Below are 20,790 nucleotides of genomic sequence, written 5' to 3' on the forward strand. Positions count from 1 at the left end.
AGAATGAGGGATATTTTCCTACTAGCTCACTTCCTTCCATGTCCTTTGTGTCCTTGAATTGAAAATGTAACAAAGATCAGGTTTACTACAAGAAAAAATTCTACAAAAATGTTCGTCCGACAATTTTATGTAGGTTCCCCACATCCAAGAGTTCGATATTGTCACGTTTTTATTGTCCTTTCTTAGTCTTACTCGCTCCATGCTCAAAAAACCGTATGTTTATGTATTTCGGTACATTTCGTATTACTTATTAACTATGTATGAAATTCGGATGGTTACTGTGTTATGACTTTTTTACAACCCCTTATCCCTGTATAATATTTTGATGCGATTTACATAAGATTAGATAAATTCTTAATTATTAGGTGATTCGATAAAAATCTAGTAAATATGTACCTCAAAATCTAGTAATTCATCGAACGATTTAAATCATCAAATTGTGTTTGCCCGTTTATGACCAAAAACTTCAGTTCTAAGCCAAAAATTTAAAATTTGAATTTTTCTATCCATTATTTCCGTAAAATTTAATATTTTTTACACAATCGGTCGATGAAGGACTAATCCTTGTTGTCCTTGATAAGCCCACAAAAATATTTATTATTTCCCAACGAATGCTTTTCTAAAGAATATTTTAGGAAAAACTAACAGATTAGCCTATATGGGCCCAAATATAGGAAAAAGTTAATAATTTGTGCACATTTTGGGATTTACCCTCGGAGTCGGCCCGGAGTCGGAGTCGGAGCCGGAGTCGTGAAAAAATATGGTCTGGAGTCGGAGTCGGAGTAGAGCCAAAAATACCTCGACTCCGAAACCCTGCTAGTAATAAACGAAATATTAAGGAATGGATTTTCACGACCATGGCATAACCAATTCTTGTCTGTAAGTTAAACAAAGTTCATAGAGCGGCATCAATATTTATCACCAGTATCATGAAGAACACTCCACATGCTGCCCTCAATGTACTAGTTGATCTTCTGTCATTGGATCTTGTAGTACAGGAACTGGCAACCAAGAGTGCATTTCGGCTCAAGGAGATAAATTCATGGCGCAGCTGCGAATATGTTCGCGCTGCAATTCTACGGCGATCAGTTCTACCACTGGGCTCCGGTGAAATCAGAAATTCAATATTAACCAAATTGTACCACGATTAAATTAATGTACGTTCCTTACAGGGAGGCGTGGGCTCACAACTCTCCACCTCTGGACGGTATTTATACCGATGGCCCTAAGATGGAAACGGAAACTGGAGTAGTCGCCTATAGTGATACCCTCAACATGGGGCTCTCATGTAAATTGAGGTAAAATAATAGTGTATTGTAAGCCGAAATCTGTACAATTATAAAAGCCGGTGACTATCTGGATAATCAAGCCCGACTTTTGTGTTGGGTCCCGGGTCATTGCTCCATCGAAAGTAATGAAATAGAGGATGATTGGCGAGTCGTGGATTAGATTGTGTCTCTTCATGCGGCAGTTATAACAAAGATTTCGGGATAATGCTATCCAGATCAGGCACAATGAATCTAGCTGTAAGGTATTCAAGGCAATCTTGCAAATCCTCTCCACGTGAATAACTACATCTCCACTTTCCGTAAAGAAATCCTACCTGAAATTAATGTAAGGGATTATTACGGGTCACTTCAGAATAAGATCAGTGTCCTGCAAATAGGAAAGAGATATATTTGCTGATTATTGCAGGTTATGCGAAGACTAAGAAGGTCTCCGAGTGAAACAGACTACTATTAGACCAAAAGTAGAGTAACGATGCATGGCCAAGAAGTGATTTTCCTTAAATTATGTGGAATCCAGCATCTGACAAATAAGAGTTGAAAACATCACAACCCATCGAAAGAATAGAAGAAATCAGTAGCAAAATATTTCCTTTAGCTTGGTTACTTGAAGATGCTTTGCGTTGCAATGCTATTTTTATTGTAATGGCTAGGTTTTCGATGTCAAATCAAAGATAAGTTGCAGGATTTATGGTATATGAACGCATGATATGCAGTATGAATAAGGGCGGAATTAAGGAAGGGCCTGAAAAAGCTTTTGAATTACTCATAAAATTTTTTCTCAAAAGTTTGCTTAACATTTCTAAATAAAGGTAATGCTAACGCTAAAATTCCAAAAGCCGGAATTAAAGGAGGGCCTGCAAAGGAAGCTTGGGATTTAATCAGAAACAAAATCTTTTTCAAAAAGTTTGTACAACATTTGTTTATTATGTGGTGATAAAAGTTAATGCTACAGTCCTTTCCTCTAAAATTTAAACACCGTTTAATTAAAACACCGTTTTAGGCCCTTCTCTATGCATCAGCTATCCACAACCGACCCTGTATTCTAAAAGTAAAGCGTAACGCATTCTTTCTTGTTACTGCGTATAAACGAAATTTTACCAGCAATCACCTTGCAAAGACGACAACACACTTCACGTCAGCAACAATACAATTGTCGTGCCATTGTTGTTGTTGCTATTTTGCTGTTGCAATTTAAGAGCGATTACATGCTCCTCAATGGCATTTTAAATAGCCATTGCAGTTGTACATCAATGTCGCACACCTTGGGGTGTGTAGATGGCGTTTAACCCAAACCGTGATATGAACTTGAACCAGAACTAAAGTTAAAAAAAAAAACAGAATTACAACAATAAAATGAATAACCCCTCGAAGTTGCAATTCAAGTCGTTCTGTTGTCCCATCCTGAAATTGCAAAGGATTTCAAGATAATCTTGGAAATATGAGACGATAACATAAATGTGTAGGCGCTCATGTAATAATGTGACTGGAGTTTTTGGTACAGGTATGCATGTATGTATGTGTCACACTGTGTGAACTAAAGATTTTATGAGACTAAAAATAATTGCATTGCACAATTAACTAGAAGTTAAAACCCCCCAAGAAGTGTTTATTGTGGCTTTAAAAATAGTAGTATTCATGACCGCATACATTTCCATTCGCAAATTGAAGCTCCATTTGATATTAATATAAGATATTATCTCTTTAGGCCATTAAGATTAGGATGATTATTTTAGGGGTCATGAGCAAAATCTGATCAGATCAACCCCTAAACACAAAAGTATTGTTTATATTACAAAATCGGAATCTAATGTATTGGATAAGGAGAGGCTTACAGATGCCAAAGATCATGGTCGGCTTTAAGATTGAAAATTCCATACCACCATACAGGAATGTAATTAGGGAAGTTGTAAGAAAAAATGTAAAGTTTGACATATCATAAAATGTCTGATCGGTTTCATAAATTTTGATGTGTTTCAAGAAAATTTGCGCTGCGATTTCTTTGCAGTAACCAGCTTTTCGCTTTCGGATTTAATCGGCTCCTGATGCTGTATTATTATACCCTCCACCATAGTATGGAGGGTATATTAAGTTTATCATTCCGTTTGTAACACATCGAACTAATCATTTGCGACCCTATAAAGTATACATATATATTCTTGATCAGGATAAAATTCTAAGACGATCTAGCCATGTCCGTCTGTCCGTCTGTCCGTCCGTCCGTCTGTCCGTCTGTTGTAATCACTCTAGCGTCCGCAATAATTTAGATAGAGTGCTGAGATTTTGCACCCGAGGGTCTTTTTTCCATAGGCAGCTCAAGTTCGAAGATGGGCTATATCGGTCCACTCTTTGGTATAGCCCCCATATAACGGTACCTCCGGATTTGAGGTATTTTGACGTTCTTCGCCACATTTGCAGACCGAATTAGCTATAATTTGGCACTTAAGAGTTCCTGGAGGCCAAAAAACATATCTACAAAAAATTATGTATATAGGTCCAAGTTTTGGTATAGCCCCCATATAACGGTACTTCCCGATTTGAGATATTTTCACGTTCTTCGCCACATTTGCAGACCGAATTAGCTATAATTTGGCATTTAGGGTTCCTGGGGGCAAACAACATATCTACAAAAAATTATGTATATAGGTCCAAGTTTTGAATAGCCCCCATATAACGGTAACCCCCCGATTTACGGTATTTTGAAGTTTTTAGCTACATTTTCAAACCGATTTAGCTATAATTTGACATTTAGGGTTCTTAAGTGTCAATAAATTTAAATAACAAAACTTGTGGACATAGGTCCACGTTTTGGTATAGCCCCCATATAACATTCCCCCCGATTTACGGTATTTTGACGTCTTTAGCTACATTTACAGACCGATTTAGCTATAAATTGATATTTAGGGTTCTTAAGTGTCAATAAACTTATATAACAAAACTAGTGGAGATGGGTCCATGTTTTGGAATAGCCCCCATATGATGTTACCGCCCGATTTCAGGTATTTTGACGTTTTAAGTCACATTTCTAGACCGAATTATCTATAATTTTGTATTTAGGGTTCGTAGAGACCAAAAAAACGTATATTCGGAAAAATTTTGAACATAGGTCCATGTTTTGGTATAGCCCCATATAACGGTACCTCCCGATTTTCGGTATTTTGAGAATTTTACCTACAAGTTTTAACCGAATTAGCTGTAATTTGAACATTTGACATTTGAAGTTCTTAGTGGTCACCACACCTGAGTATTTTAGCTACAATTTTTAACCGAATTAGGAGTTATTTGACATTAAAGGCTCCCATCAAAAACTGTCAACATAGGTCCATGTTTTATTATAACCCCTATATAATGGTACCTCCCAATTTCTAGCCCACTAAAAATTGTCAACATGCATACTTAGATATAGGCACCATAAAAAGGGCCTCCCAAATGAAGCATTTTATGTACATTATCCGACATTTTAACGTACCCACTTGGGGACAGGAATGAAAACTAATTATTCCATTTTAGTTCAGAATATTTTATGGTGGAGGGTATGGAAAGTTCGGCCCGGCCAAAATTAACGCTTTTTTACTTGTTTTTGTTTTCATCTGGATAATTTTTTGGGACTTCATTCTGTCTCCCGTCTCTTGTGCAAAATTTGGTTTTCCCGCCCATCCTTTTCTTTCGATGTGCTATGTATTAAGGTTTCCACATTATATAGCTATCAATTTAATCGAATATCTGTCAAATAAGTAGCCAAATCTTAATTTACCAATAAAAACTTCCAAATAACTTAAAAAAATAATTTTTACGCTGATTGTGAAAATACTATACAAAATATTCGATTTCGATTTTATTCGGTTTTAATTGCATTAAAATGGAATTTTAATTTTTATGTTCATAGCCGCAAAAACGAAAGTATATTTCACTCCGCAATCCAATACTTAGTTGAGATTAAAGTTGGAAGCAACACATGACCAAACATTGGTTAATAAATACACCTTACACCAATGGAGTTACAACTTTACTCCTCCACTATTTTGTAGTAAATCGAGTCGAGGAAAAATACATTGTTGCAACAACTACCATACAAATGTAAAATGCTTTTAATGACTTTGACCTGGTCAGTCTTATTTTCTGTTGCCATGGCCATTGGGTATTACACTGTACCTAATTTTTGATACAAATTCTAATGAAAATAAAAAAGAAGATAGTAGTTGTGGAATTTACAAATAAGTTTCGATATAAATATTGACACGAATCCACAAAGTAACAAAAATTTGCAATTACTCTCTTAGCAGAATATAATTTCGTAAACAAATTTCATGCAGGATTTTGGCAAATTTTGTGGTGCTTTCCGGGAGTATAGACTTCCCCAAGAAAAAATATGTATCGCTAAGATTTCCCGCGAAACTAAACTAGAAATTTAGTAAATGCGGGCTTGCCCATAATTGTACCTTTGTAATCAAAGCCACAAGAACTACTTTTGATAAAAAGTTAAAAATCCTCAAATAGTTCTTAAACCGCAGTTATGTGAAAAATTTTGAAATTTGTTTAATTAGACTACACCATTTTCAACTGTTATTCAAAAAATAGCAGCTGTAATTCAGAAATTCCATTTGAAATTCAGATATTTTATTTTTAATTCAGAAATTCCATTTGTAATTCAGAAATTATATTTGAAATTCTATTTGAATTATTTCCCCAGTACGAATATTAAATTTTAAATTTAAACTTGAAATCACTTTTCTTCGTTCCAATTTTAAAGAATCGTAACAGTAGCATGCAGTCGTACTCAAATTATTTAAGAATGTGTTATTTCGGTGAAACACTTCAATGCGTACAAATTTAGGCTTTTTGAAAAAAAATATATAAAAAAATATAACAGGACTTTATCGAAGCAACACTTTTTGTGGAAAGATATTTCATAAGTGTACGAAACAAGATATACAATTATATCCAAAGATATTCGACTAATGTGAACTAAAATGAAGTAACAAATAAAAAATTTAAATGTGCTATTGGAATGAAATTGAGTGTATATTATACATATATTTCGAGGTATTACAAATGGAATGACAAAGTTAATTGCACACATTATGATGGAAGGTCTAAAAACAGGTTGATCTAGACTAGGATTTGAACACTCGCCCTCGAAAGCATGTGAAAATATTATCCCGACGTGCGCTAAAAAGCGTTTGTCATGGAAGCCATGCAGATTAAAACGTTTAAAAACACATTCCATGTGAAAATCAAAGTTCGGTGGCAAGTTTGTTCTCTTTAGTAAAATAAGTTTGTTTTTCAAGCAATCATCCAACGGAGTTACTCTATAAATATCTACCCAAATCTCAATTCTCGATTGATGATATCTGTAATACAGGCAGTAATATTTTCTGATCCTTACGTAGGCCGCATTCCATCGCATTTCCTGCAAGACTACGATTTAAGTTTTGTGCGCCTTTTTGCGAGTGCCTATTCTCTGAGATCATTTGGATTTTTTCGATATTTTGATAGGTCCATGTTCTTTTGTCATTATTTAAAATACAAATAGCTTTTGCCAGACTCTTCAAATTGACTTGTTACGATGTCATTGTGCATTTCAATCTTCTAGTGTTTTCAGTGTACTTCAAGTATTCGTGTTGTGCAAATGGGCAAATAGAAAATTAACATTTGATAGATGTTGTTAACGGCGGTCATATGAGCTTTGATCTTTAAGCTACTTAAATGTGCAGCTAGTTGTTCCACTCTGCAAACAAACAGGAGCAAAGTACTTAAGTGTATCTATGAAAATGGATAGGTGGTAGAGATACTCTACTCTGTGAGACATGTGGTCGATGATGGCGATGGTGTTTAACAACTCCATCCAACAGCCATCATCTGCTGCCACAACAATTGCAACACATTAAATCCACATTTCACATTTGGAATCAGCGTACGTGTGTCTAGCCCACCAACCAAACCATCAGGATGTAAAGTTTGTGTATCTAATGCAAATGGTAGGAGTACTTGAAACGTTTTGCCTCTTTTGGTTTGGTTTTCACTTGTTGTTGCCTATTTTAAGTAGATGGACGAATGGTTTTAACACTTTATTTGAAATGTTTACAAGTACTACACAGAAATGATCCCTAATGCGGCCAACTATCGATGCTTTCTGTGATGATGGCAAATGCAGCGTGATGCTAAACTGGGGGCCAAAGTGTCAGATGATGTATGTATTGACAGCTACCGAATAAAAGTTGTACACAATCGAAGTATCCCACTACTCCACTCTATGGCGTAGGCATACACGTATCTGTTGAACATTGGCTGCTATTCTATACTATGCAAGAACATATGTTTGTTCATCGATAGATCGATCGGCCTGTTTGTTCCCCCAGTCAATCGTTTGTTTATTTGTTGTTTGAACAGAAGGGGGAGACCCACTACCAGGTAAGTATGTACATAAGTATGCGGAGGTGATACTAATGGCTGTTGCTTGTTTGCATTGAAGCTGTGATGTCTATTAAGTTGCGACCGCCACTGCTGCAATAATCAATAATATGTTAACTATTTTCTCACCTGTGGCAGCAACAGCAGCCGTCAAAATGATATTAACAGCGTTTTGGAGTTCATTTAATTTGTTTGTTTAGAAATTCTTACATGGTAGTCGCTGCTTGGACGGCTGACTGGCTGGCATCTGTGGATAATACCACTTAAGGTGTGAATATTTGAAATTATCTTCCCATTCAAATCTTTAAATGTTAGATATCGTGCAAAGAAAATTCTATGATTAAGAAAAAAACACCGATTGTCGTTTGTTTGGGAAAATACAAAAAAAGAAAACCAAAACGTTGCTCAGGTGAGAAAAAAATTACCACTTTCATAATTTCTGTGAACTAAATTCGAAAATGTTTATATGTAATATTGTACGGTTGGTTAAATGTCGGCGGTTCGGCATGACTTCCAATTTTCAAATAAGCTCCAGGGTATCTGAAAAATGCAAATGAAAAAATAAGGCGCAGTAGAATCTCGAAACACTCAATATTTCCTTAAACTGTCGCATAGTGGATGCGCCCAACGCATTTTTCGCGACAAAAAGCCTTACAAACATGACTAATTTTTGAGAAGAAAATTATTTAAAATTTGGAAAAAATGGGTTTATTATAAAACGAGTTTCTGAAACAAATGACTCTTATTCACACCTTAACATAAGTTGAATGTTATATAGTTGTTCCACAAACATCCCCGAAATGACAAGGGAGACTTCTTTCATATCAATGAGTGCACCCCGATTCATATTAGCTCAATGATATGGGACCTACTTTTTATCGCCGAGTCCGAACGGCGTGTCTTAAGACACCACTTTGTAGAGAAGTTTTACATGGCTGAAATACTCAGGAAATGTCGCCAACATGACATTCAGCGTACAAGGCGGGCGTGCATACCATTGCACCACGGTGCGACCCACTTAAGTTGTATGATTTAGTAAAATTCCTAAGCTTCGCTGTTCTACTTATAACAGTTCCTCTAATTTGCAAGCGTTACCAAATATTTAATAAAATGAAAATATTAATATATGTAGATGTATGGACTATCTTAAAATTTTAGTTACTTTCCGAGCATCTGCATGAATCGCCACTGGTGCCTAATTAAAGACAAGTGTCTTCATCTGCGGTTTGGGCAGTTACGACCAAAAGTTTAACTCGGTTTTTAGGTACTGAGTTTATATATATGCAATTCCATTTGAAAAATTTAAACATTTATTCCGAGCACATCTACGATTTTTGGTATAGAGGTTAGAAACAATTTTTGGTTTCAAATCTGTTCGCGTTCATTAAATTGACCGATGCGCGCTAAAATTCTAGCGGTTTTTATTCTCATTTAAAGAAGAAATATTTAAAAATGTCTTATTTATTTTTATGAGAAAATTTATGCATAAATCGCTAACAGCATTCCATATATAGTCGTAGATGTTTAAATATTTACTTAATTAATTTTTATTTTTGCGAAAAATCAACAAATAATAAAAGAATCTTGAAGTAAATCCAAATTATCCTGCCCCAGAGTCCGTACATACCTCTAAAAAAATAAATTAAAAATATCTATAGAATCTAAACAATGCATAGAAATGTATGAAACCAAATTTATAGAGATTGGGTATATAAATTGCATATTGTAGCAACAACAAAAGAGAAAAAACGTATTGTAAAATATTATTCCAAATATATTTTTTGGTGCGATTAGGAAAATTAGAAAAAAAACATGTAAGAACAACGTTATGTTCGGCCGGGCCAAGCTTGTTGTATCCTCCACCACGAGTTGTATTGAAGTAAATTAGTTTCTTTTTTTATGAAGAAGACTAATTAACAAATTTCAGCAATTTCGGTAACACAATGTGGCCAACCATAAAAAAATACCAAAAATTCGGGAGCTATCGTTCTAGCTTCCATCTATACCTATAAATTTCTGGCGAAAAGTTTTTAGACTCAAAGAAGACAAATTTCTGATATTTCGGTAAGATAATGTGGCTAAAACTTTCAAAATACCGAAAATCAAGAGGTACGCTTCTATGAGGGATATAAGAAGACGTGGACCTATACTGATATTTCCCTTCTGGAATATTTTATAACCCCGTGGAAGATTAAATAAAAAAATTTCAGTCTTCCCGAACATTGGGAGATACCGTTCTATGGGGCTATATTAAGGCGTGGACCTAAACAAACAGATTTAGGGGGAAAGTTGAATACCCCCAACGAAGACCAAATATCAAATTTCAGCCATTTCGGTGGGTTATTGTGGCAACAACCTTTAAAATACCGAAAATCGGGAGGTACCGTTTTATAGGGGCTATATGAAGGCGTGGATCTATGCGGACAAATTTCAGGGGGAAAGTTTTATGCCCTCAACGAAGACTAAATACCAAATTTCAAACGTGGACAGATATAGCCCATTTGCAGTACCAAATATCCTAGGAGTTATAGAAACTTCTGTACCAAATTATAACGCTCTATAAGCCACCGAAATGACTGGTATTTAGTCTTCACTGGGGGCATATAACTTTCCCTCTGAAATTTGTCTGCTTAGATCCACGCCTTTATATATCCCCCATGGAAGGGTACCTCCCGATTTTCTGTATTTTGATGGTTGTGTCCACAATAATCCACCGAAATGGCTGCAAATTGGTATTTAGTCTTCATTTGGGGTATAAAACTTTCCATATGAAATTTATCAGTAAAAGTTCACGCCTTCATATAGCCCCCATAGAACGGTACCTCCCGATTTTCCGTATTTTGAAGGTTGTTGCCACAATAACCCACCGAAATGGTCGAAATTTGGTATTTGGTCTTCGTTGGGGGTATTCAACTTTCCCCCAGAAATTTTTCGGTACACGTCCACGCTTTAATATAGTCCCCAAAGAACTGTACCTCCATCAAAATGTCTGAAATTTGGTAATTAGTCTTCGCTGGGGGTTTTCAACTTTCTTCTTTAAATTTGTCGGTGTAGGTCCATACCTTCATATAGCCCCCATAGGACGGTACCTCCCGATTTTCGGTATTTTAAAGGTTGTTGCCGCAATAGCCCACCGAAATGGTGTAAATTTGGTATTTATTCTTCGTTGGGGGTATTTCCCCCCTAAATCTGTCTATATAGGTCCATGCCTTAATAAAGCCCTATAGAACGGTATCTTCCCAGGTTCGGTATTCTTAAGGTAGTGACCTCAATATTTAACCGAAATGGCTGAAATTTGGCATTTGGTCTTCGTTGGTAGTATAAAACTTTCCCCCAGAAATTTGTTGGTACATGTCCACGCCTTCATATAGCTCCCATAGAGTGGTACCACCCGATTTTCGGTATTTTGAAAGCAAACCACCGAAATGGAGGAAATTTGGTATTTAATCTACGTTGGAGGTAAAAACCTTTCCGACTGAAATTCGTCGGTGTAGGTCGACCATACCATAGAACGGTACTTCCCGATTTTCGTAGTTTTTAAGGTTGCGACGTGAATATCCGAACGAAAGACTGAAATTTGTTATTTAATCTTCCACGGGGTTATAAAATATTCCAGAAGGGAATTATCAGTATAGTCCACGTCTTCTTATATCCCCATAGAAGCGCAGCTCTTCATTTTCGGTATTTTGAAGGTTTTAGCCACATTATCTTACCGAAATATCGGAAATTTGGTAAGTCTTCTTTGAGTCAAAAAACTTTCCGCCAGAAATTTGTAGGTATAGATGCTATGAAAATGGGAAGTGAAAACTTTTATAAAGGAAAAACTGTCAAATGAAAAAAATTATAAAGAAAATATATTTCATTTCAGTTTTTCATAGAACAAGAATTCAGCCCCTGGGGCTCAATTCTGTTTCTATGAAAATGTGAAATGAAAATTTTTATAAAGGAGAAAACTGTCAAATGAAAAAAATTATAAAGGAAATATTTTTCAATTAGGGCGAAACCTATAGCTCTGCGTGTTGCGTGTGCGTTCAAAAATACAAAAACAAAATACATGTATTTGTTGTTGTTTTCAATTTGAAATACATGTATTTTGTTTTTGTATTTTTGAACGCACACGCAACACGCAGAGCTACAGGTTTCGCCCTTAAAGTCCAGGGCCTGGATTCTTGTTCTATGAAAATTTGAAATGAAAAACATTTTCTTTGTAATTTTTTTTCATTTGAAAGTTGTTTCCTTTATAAAAGTTTTCACAAAGACATAAATATAAATAAATTGCCGCAAGGAAAATCGCTTAATGTAAATATGGACAAAATTTTCATAGAAAAAGAATCCAGCCCCTGGTTAACATTAGGCGAGTTTGCGACAAATGTAATAACAAACTTAATATACCCTCCCTTATATGGTGAAGGGTATAAAAAGCGCGAAACTATTCGGGAAACATACAGTTAAGATAATACTCAATAGAACAGGGAATAATGTGAACGTGGAGTAAACAAAAGTTATGTGTTTAATATTGATTTCAAAAAAACTCACAGCAAGAAAAATTGTTTACACCTTTAATTGTTTATTACGAACAGTCATTTTTTTGCATGCACCAACAACTTCAGCAGGGATCGCACTAATCTCTCTGTGTTGACACGTTGTTTTATTTCCCTTCTTAGGGAAATTCTTTGGCATAATTCATACAGTTAAGATACTACTCAATAGAACAGGGAATAATGTAAACGTGGAGTAAACAAAAGTTATGTGTTTAATGTTGATTTCAGAAAAACTCACAGCAAGAAAAATTTGTTTACACCTTTAATTGTTTATTACGAACAGTCACATTTTTGCATGCACCAACAACTCCAGCAGGGATCGCACTAATTTCTCTGTGTTGACACGTTGTTTTATTTCCCTTCTTAGGTAAATTCTTTGGCATAATTCTTGTCAAATTCTCCTCATTATCCGATGATTCAAACTCTTCTTGAGTTTTGTTTGAAACACTGTCATCATCACTGTCTTTTTCGCTTTCTGCCGAACACTCACAATACTCAGAGGTATCAGAATCACCACTGGAATTTTCCACTTGTTCACAATCTACTGGACACTGGTGGAATTCTGGTTTTTCTATGCAGGGATCTGGTTTATCTTGTTTATCAACTCTAACCCATTGACATTCAAAGGGACCCTGACTGCAATCGATGGCCACAACTCCTGTGTCACGATCAATGTCACAATCACACATGAGCTGGGGACAATTGCATTGAGCACATCGGGCCACATTGAGGTCTTGATTTTTGATTTCTTTTCTTTTTTTCGACGGAGGAATGCCATCACATTCATTTGCCATCATACGTTGATTATGGCAAACTAATGGGCCGCCTCCCGATAGGTTGGTTACGGAAACGGTGCTTTTTATGGGCCAACTTTTTGGTGGCATGTTTTCAATATATTCTCTTAATTCAGCAGATTTTTGACACGTTTTCACACATTTCGCTTTTTCCTCAGATTTCTTTGTTGGCGACCGTGTGCCATGAATAATTTTCCTAATACATCCTCTTGGATGATAGTCTTCGATTACAACAGGATCAGCACGATTACTAAGACGGCCATGAAGTTCCTTGTAGATGCTTAATATTTGTTTGGGATAATTACGCTGAGCATCGAAAAATAAATGGGCATAACGCTCAAAGAGAAAAACAGTACGCCTGGCAGCATGCAACCATATGAATTCCTGTTCCTTAACGATAACAGCTTCTCGAATTGGGCTGCGTATGCTATGATCAGGGGTACCATGGTAAAAAGCTTTCACTGCCCGCTTGACAATACAATAGGCCAAAAGTGCTTCTATTCGCGTCATTTGACATTCACTTTCAAAATCCCCAACAATGTGTTCACGATAAATGCTGTTCTCATTTTCGGGGCTTTCAAATTGATGCCGTTTGATGTCATAGAATTCGAAAGCTTTTACAATAATATCCTTGGTCAGTTTGGCCTTGCAACGATGGATTCCACAAACGATCATAATCTGTGAATAGCTATATGAGTTACTCGTGGTCAAAGGACATCACAATACTTACCTCGCTCATTGTATCAGCTATATCGTTGACATTCTCCTTAAAAAGCGGATCGAAATCTTGCGGCTCTCTACAGATGCTGAAATCACGTTTGTGATATGGACTTTTAGGTGCTGGACATTGACTAATTTTCATTTTAATCAAAATTGAGGCAAATTATTTTAGAACACTTAAAATTTATTATCTCCAGAATTGAAAAAAAGCCAAACCAGTTTTTATTTTTTTAATTTATTTTGAAATAAAACATAACATTGCACTATGGTTTCAATCAGAAATTTTTGGCCGAAAACTATTTTAAATTTGAAAATTTTTAAATTATTTTTTTTAATTATTTTTGGGAGGAATAATAAAAACACTTAAAATCAGCTGAAAATAATACCGTTAGTTTGCGCAGCCCCATGTTGACACTTATTTGTATAAAAATACATAAAACATAATTTGTGCTGTAAAATATGTACTTTTGTTGTGTTGTGTCATTGCATAAATATGCATAAGTGAGGCTAAATTTATTATGAATCTGAAAGCTGATAGTGAGTACCTTTCTAATATTTGTAAAATTAGCGTATTTTTGATTATTATCAGTTACGGTAAAAATAGTATATTTCATACACATCTGTATCATTATGAACCCATTTACGGATCGATATTTTAAAGGATATATGGATATTCAAGAGTTTTATCATTAAATAACATTTTCTATGTTTTTCTCCTTTTTTATGAGAGTATGAAATTTTTTTCTCTTACAAATTAGATATTTGAAGGCAGTAACTTTAAGTTTGAATCCGAACGTGCTCCGAAAAGTTCAGCCATACCATAGTAGAAGTGTTCTACAAATGAATACATAACACTTCGATCAGTTTACTACCATGTTGTTATGAAAGATCGTTCAAAGTGCCAAAATATTCATTATAGTCCACAGCATTAACGATAAAAATTGAAAATTAATTTTAAATGGTGGATCAGACTATTCTGATGCCTGGGAGCATTATGCATGGAAATAGCATCAGAAGGATATTTATTTCACAAAGATACCCAATTTTTTGGCGGTTTTGAAAAGTCTTTGGCTTACTGAAAAATATGCTCTGCTACAATGATTGTGGGGTGTAAATAATTCTGATTGAAAATCTAATTGACAATTTTTGTAGCTATGCCTTATCAATAGAGAGCGGAATTTTATACAACCCCTCTTTTTCATCCGATTAATGTCAAATTTTTGGGGTTGGGCATATTTTTGGCTTCTGATCAAATTGCAATCGAAACATTTCACATATGCAAAACTATGCAAAATGTATAAATTATGTATATTCATTCGTATTCAACAAATATTTTAAACATATCTTCAAAAAGTTTAAGTGTACATTTTTTCTGTTAAAAATTGTCTTCAGACTAGTCAATGAAAAAGGGAAATGTATAACCACAGCCCCAAACTTCAAAATACCGAAAATCGGGAGGTATCGTTCTATGGGGGATATATGAAGGCCTGAACCAAAACCGACAAATTTTAGGTGGAAAGTTGTTTACCCCCAAGGAAGACTTAATCCCAAATTTCAATCATTTCGGCGGGATATTGAGGTCACAACCCTCAAAATACCGAAAATCGGGAGGTACCGTACTATGGGGGCTATATGAAGATGTGGACCTAACTGACAAATTTTAGGTGAAATGTTTTATACTCCCAACGAAGACTTTATATAAAATGTCAGCCATTTAAGTGTGATGTTGAGGACACAACCCTTAAAATATCGGAAATCGGGTGGTACCTTTCTATGGGGGCTATATGAAAACGTGGAACTATACTGACAAATTTCAGGTGGAAAGTTTCATACCCTTAACGAAGACTTAATTCCACATTTCAGCCATATCGGTGGGATTTTTAGACCACAAATCCTTATATATATTTTGGCATATGGTTTTGCATATGCTCATTTTATGCAAATATGTAAAAATATGTTAAAATATGCACGATATGCAAAATATGCAAAAATTTCTGGGCCTAATTCGTTTTATTTTGTGATAAAACTAGTTTCTGTCTAATCAGATTTTCTATACGACCATCCTAACCATATATGCATTTGCATCCGCTGTCTACTTATCAACCGAGTGGAATAGCAAAATATGACTTCAAATTAATTTTTTCTTTTCTAATTTCTAAAGGTTCTAGTCTTAATATCATTTATTTTGGCAGTTTTCGGTAATTTTAGTCGATAAAATTCTAGAATTGCTGTTTCTTCGAATTTATTATAAATAATAATCAATTTCAATACTAAATGGACGTTAAAATATTTTTGGCCAGAAAATTTGGATTTGAGACCATAGTGCATTTTCGATATATGAAGAATAAACATAAAAAGAAAACAAGTAGGAAGAAAAACATATTTCATCAGCAATTTAATTTGGCACCTGCAGGGATTTGATAGAGTTCATGATTATGAACATGACGTTAAAAATTGAATCGTTGTAAAAGGATCCGCGAGGACAACCTGCTGCAAAAATGTCAACTATCCGAGACATGTCCTTATACTGCATTTATACGAAAAAATTAAATTTGTAGTTGAAGGACCGATATAATTTATATTCGATCCTGATCTTCATGTTGCAAAAACAAATTTTTGACCAAATCGAGGGTTATTATGAGCACCACTTTAACGACAAATTTTGAACTTTTGTAGTGGAGGTACCGTAAGGGGTGAACCGATATATTCCATATTCGAACACAATTATACCCCCATTATTATAAGTCTTCTTTTGTTATAGTTTGTATTTACCGAACAAATTTATAGCCTTCCGGATAACATAAAGTTGAAAGTGATGATTGAATTTCAAGGAGGAGCTCCTTGGCATTAACTTTCAATGTAAAAATTATATTTTTAATGTCTCCAAATTAGTTTATTTTGCGTTTTCAAATCCATCAGATAGTAAAAGAACACATATAATAATGGTCCTAAGTGTGAAAAAAAAACAATGTTACGTGCCCATTAGGCACTTTTGTTGATCACGGGCGGTTTTTTCAGAGCTTTTGGACCATTATGTCAGGAAACATGGACTTGACCACGAAAAACATTGTATCGCTGTGCACATGGCAAGAAGAACTTTTGATTGGTGCCTGCATGGTTATTCAGAGCTTTTGGGACAATATCAAAAGGACCCCCCGAAAAAAATTATACCGTCGTAAAAGGTGACGAACCGAGAAGTGTCCCTATATTGAACTTTTGCCTAAAATTTTGAAATTGTATGTGGTAGGGCCGTTATAGTACGTATTCGACGCTGATCTATGTATATATGGAGGAATAATTACGATATGCAATGTTTGGACCAATTCTGGTTTTCCATTCAAGAGTTATAGTGCGCACCATTTTAGCAAAACTTTTGAATTTTTTTTTGGGGAAGGTACCTTAAAAATTTTGCCGATATGGCCCATCTTCGAACTTAAACCAAGTTAATTTTACGTTCCATGTAAGGTTATTTTATCGTAGTTCTTGGGTTTTTGGTTCGTCGTTAGGTGTTTATTGGTCGACCTCGATATCGTGATCCTGGGGGATACCATTTAAGCGTCATAATGGTTATCCTATTAACATGTTTTCTTTAGGTATGCCCAATCCTACTTCATTTCAATGGACAATTCTTTGTTTAATTTCTGCCTAATTTCATTAGATTGCATACGTATTCGTAAAGCACTTAAAAAATAGAGGACATCGAGTATGTCCACTGAAAATAGGGGACAAAAGGAATACGTTAACAAATAGAGTACGGACGCCTAAAATAGAGTACTGTACTCTATAATAGAGTCCGGTTGGTCACCGTGGTTATATCCGAAGTATGTTTGGACGAATTCCGTTTCAGTCAATTTGGTCTGTCTGAATGGCTGGCTGGAGCGCACGATAACTCTCGAACGGATGAGTTCTTGGCGTTCGTAATAATTTGTCCAAACATAGTTTAAGTTCGAAGATGCGCCGTATCGCTCTACTCCTACAGGTACACCCCCACAAAGGTTGAAAAGTTTTCATTAAATTGTGTGCACGATAACTCTCAAAGGCAGTAACACATTTGGTCCATACTTTGCACATCGTAATATTTCGAATATGGACTATACGAGGGGAACTAGAAAAGTTTGCGGCCTAGGCAACACGCAGTGTCGCCAAGCTTCATTTGATATTTTTTGGAAAGTTTGACAGTTTTTAGCCTAAGCATACTCAGGAGAGTTTGACATACGACCATGGATTGTATTGTTTACAGTGAATTGAGAATTCACTTTCCAAAAAAAAATGGAATTTGCTTGTGAACATTTTGTCCCAAAATTTGTCACAACTTTCGACGTGGATAATCACGGCAAGAGTGCATCGATCAAATTAATGGCCTGTTTCACTAAGACGATTCGAAAACCAATTCGTTCGAACTACTGCCAAACTTCTGTTTTTTAAAAAATATTTTATTCATTTTCGTTTTCAATCAAACAAATATTTTCTACAACAGCAAGAGTTTGGTAGTAATTTTAACGAATTTTATTTCGAATCGTCTTACAGAAACTGGCAATAAATCTTTGTATGTCGACAAAGGACCGTCCCATCGCACTATGAAAAACTGGTTTAATGAATTCAATCGTGGCCAATCCACGCCAAAAAACGCCAGAAAAAAATTAAGCCGTGCGTGAACGGGTAATGCAAGTTCGCCATGTTATGTACCGGGAGAAAGGCATCCGTGGGCAATTATTCCACCAACTAACATGTGATAATGCATGAACACTTGGCGCCCAAAATAGGGATTCTCTCTCGTCGTCGTGTTGATCGGTGCCAGAAATTTCGAATAAATACGATCGCATTGTTTCAAAAAACGTTTATATGATGGATCCAGGTGACGAATCATGGAACTATACGTATGATCCCGAAAAATGACAGAAATCGCCAGAAGATTCTGGAAAAGCGTTCAAAAACCTGTCAAACTTTCCAAAAAAATGTCAAATAACGCCTGGCGACACTGCGTGTTGCCTAGACGGCAAACTTTTCTAGTTCCCCTCGTATAGATCTTTTCCTTAGGTTACCTCCCCACAAAAAGTGCAACATTTCCTTTAAGTGCAGGTTAGGGTCTGTTCGAAAATACATTGGAAATTTATACCGAAGCTACTCCTTGAGGTCCTGCCTACAGCGATGTTATGTTCCACGTGGGCACGTCCATGCTTCCTGATGTAGTGGTCCAAAAGCTCTAAGTTAAACGGTGGCCAACTGAAACGACAGGAGCACAGCGGATCCACACATTGGTCAAAAATAAAAAAATTAATGTCAAAATTTTGGTACAACATCTGGCAACTCTGTCAGCTATGACATGCATCTTTTTAAAAATATATTAATTTTTGTTTCATTCGAACGCGATCTTCTAAAGAATTGCTTCAAAAGTCGGAACATATCACTAATATTTTTTGTTGTGAGTACTACCTATTTTTTTCAGTGCAAGTAAATATATTCAAAATATCGCGAAACTAATACGTATAGCAAAATATTATAGTGGATTTTGAAGGAGGAAGTAATAAATTAATTTTTGACCTAAGTTTTTAGTCATGATGCCCACCAGTGCGCACCTCGGGAATAATTTTCCAAAGTAGGTCATGGGTTTAAGATTATTCAGTGTTAAAATCAGCTGCCATCTAGTGGCAGACTATAAATGGTAGGTCGCTGACTAATGCCCTATAACAAGGTTTCTATGGATATATTAGCATATAACTCTGTTACCTGACCACGTACATTAACATAATTGACATCAGTGGCAAGATGAAGAAATCTTCTGCCTTCCAGGAAGAACGCTATAAGATCTATATTATAAATTTTACCAACTTTCAGACAAAAATTTTGATTTTTTTAATACGCTAAATTGGTTGGATTTTATGTTGTTTTGGAGATTGTTTTGTTTCCCCAAGTCTATTTTTGCATCATAAGATAATCGGGATCTTTGTTCATGTCATTTTGTATTAACAGCATAAAACAATTCTTACTGTATACCCCCTCCAGAGGGGAAAGGGGGGAGAATGTTACGCTCGTGGTTTCTTAAATATTTTTGGCCACCTTCTCCATACAAGTGGATCCACTGTGAGGGGGCGCTTTATATATCGAAAAGAAATGACTCCCAAAATAAAATCCACTTCCAAAATGGATTGTGCCCATGCACTCCTTCAGAAACCTCCCCAACACTTTTCAGCTTTAATCCAAAAAACATATATTTTTGGCGACAAGGTCATACGTCCAAAAAAGGCAACGAAATCTGAAACCCTTAATACATGATTATTGGAGAAAAGGATTTTGGTGGCGTGGCAAGCATTCGATTCTATAATGTCCATAGATGAAAGTTTCAACTCACACAGACTGACGAGGGTATACCACTGTCGGCAATGCGGGCTGATACTTTTTCACTTGTAATATTTATATTTCCACTTCTAAGATTGAATTAGTTCTTCTTAAAATGTACTAACATGGCCCACAAAAGTTATACACATACATACATGCAGTCATAGATGCAACAGATAATTAGTATTTGTTTTTGTTAGGTTTCATTTCATTTCAATTCTGTGAAGTGTTTCGAAAAAAGTTCTCATGATAGTCGTACGGTTGCTTGGATGGTTTGTTTACCTTTGTTGTTATTGAAATAATATTATTGTGTTATGTTTTAGTTAACAACAAAATACCTGAAGGAAAAACAAAAACAATACCTACAATAGCTGCACCAATGGCAACAACAATGACAACAATACCAGCAACATCATCGGTGCTGCTTGGCAAACAACAAAACAATCACTCCGAGAAAAAAGTTTATCGTCAAAGATATGCCCTAAAACAACAACCAGAGTCGATCTAGAATGGAATTGGGCTAAATGGTAAAAATGTTTGAAGCCCTCCGGAAATTTTCCCACAATCATTATTCATATGTGTGTGCCCAACCAAATGCTAAATAAATGCTTTTCCAATTCACAGTAAACGATAGAGTGACTGCTCTTTGTAGCTTTGGCTATATTTGGTTGTTTTCATTAGTCGAATGTAATAATGTTTTTA

At 35.6% G+C, this 20,790-nt stretch overlaps 1 protein-coding gene across 1 annotated transcript; it reads right to left on the bottom strand.

Moving 5' to 3' along the window:
• Nucleotides 1-12,243: 12,243 nt before the first annotated feature.
• Nucleotides 12,244-14,026, bottom strand: LOC141401432 (uncharacterized). Its single transcript, XM_073981672.1, has 2 exons — nt 13,763-14,026; nt 12,244-13,710 (listed from the first exon to the last, which is right to left on the bottom strand). Exons 1-2 carry the CDS (start codon nt 13,892-13,894, stop codon nt 12,493-12,495), a joined length of 1,350 nt encoding a protein of 449 aa, XP_073837773.1. The 5' UTR covers nt 13,895-14,026; the 3' UTR covers nt 12,244-12,492.
• Between the last annotated feature and the right edge of the window lie 6,764 nt (nt 14,027-20,790).

This window comes from Musca autumnalis, unplaced genomic scaffold (assembly GCF_047663935.1).
Source record: "Musca autumnalis isolate F117 unplaced genomic scaffold, ASM4766393v1 scaffold_4, whole genome shotgun sequence".
Classification (NCBI taxonomy): domain Eukaryota; kingdom Metazoa; phylum Arthropoda; class Insecta; order Diptera; family Muscidae; genus Musca; species Musca autumnalis.

Excerpts from the sequence above, each read along its gene's own strand:
- LOC141401432 (XM_073981672.1), bottom strand. The coding sequence starts at position 13,894 with ATGAAAATTAGTCAATGTCCAGCACCTAAAAGTCCATATCACAAACGT. Across the intron at positions 13,711-13,762 it reads TAGCTGATACAATGAGCGAG|ATTATGATCGTTTGTGGAAT; the intron begins GTAAGTATTGTG and ends AGCTATTCACAG.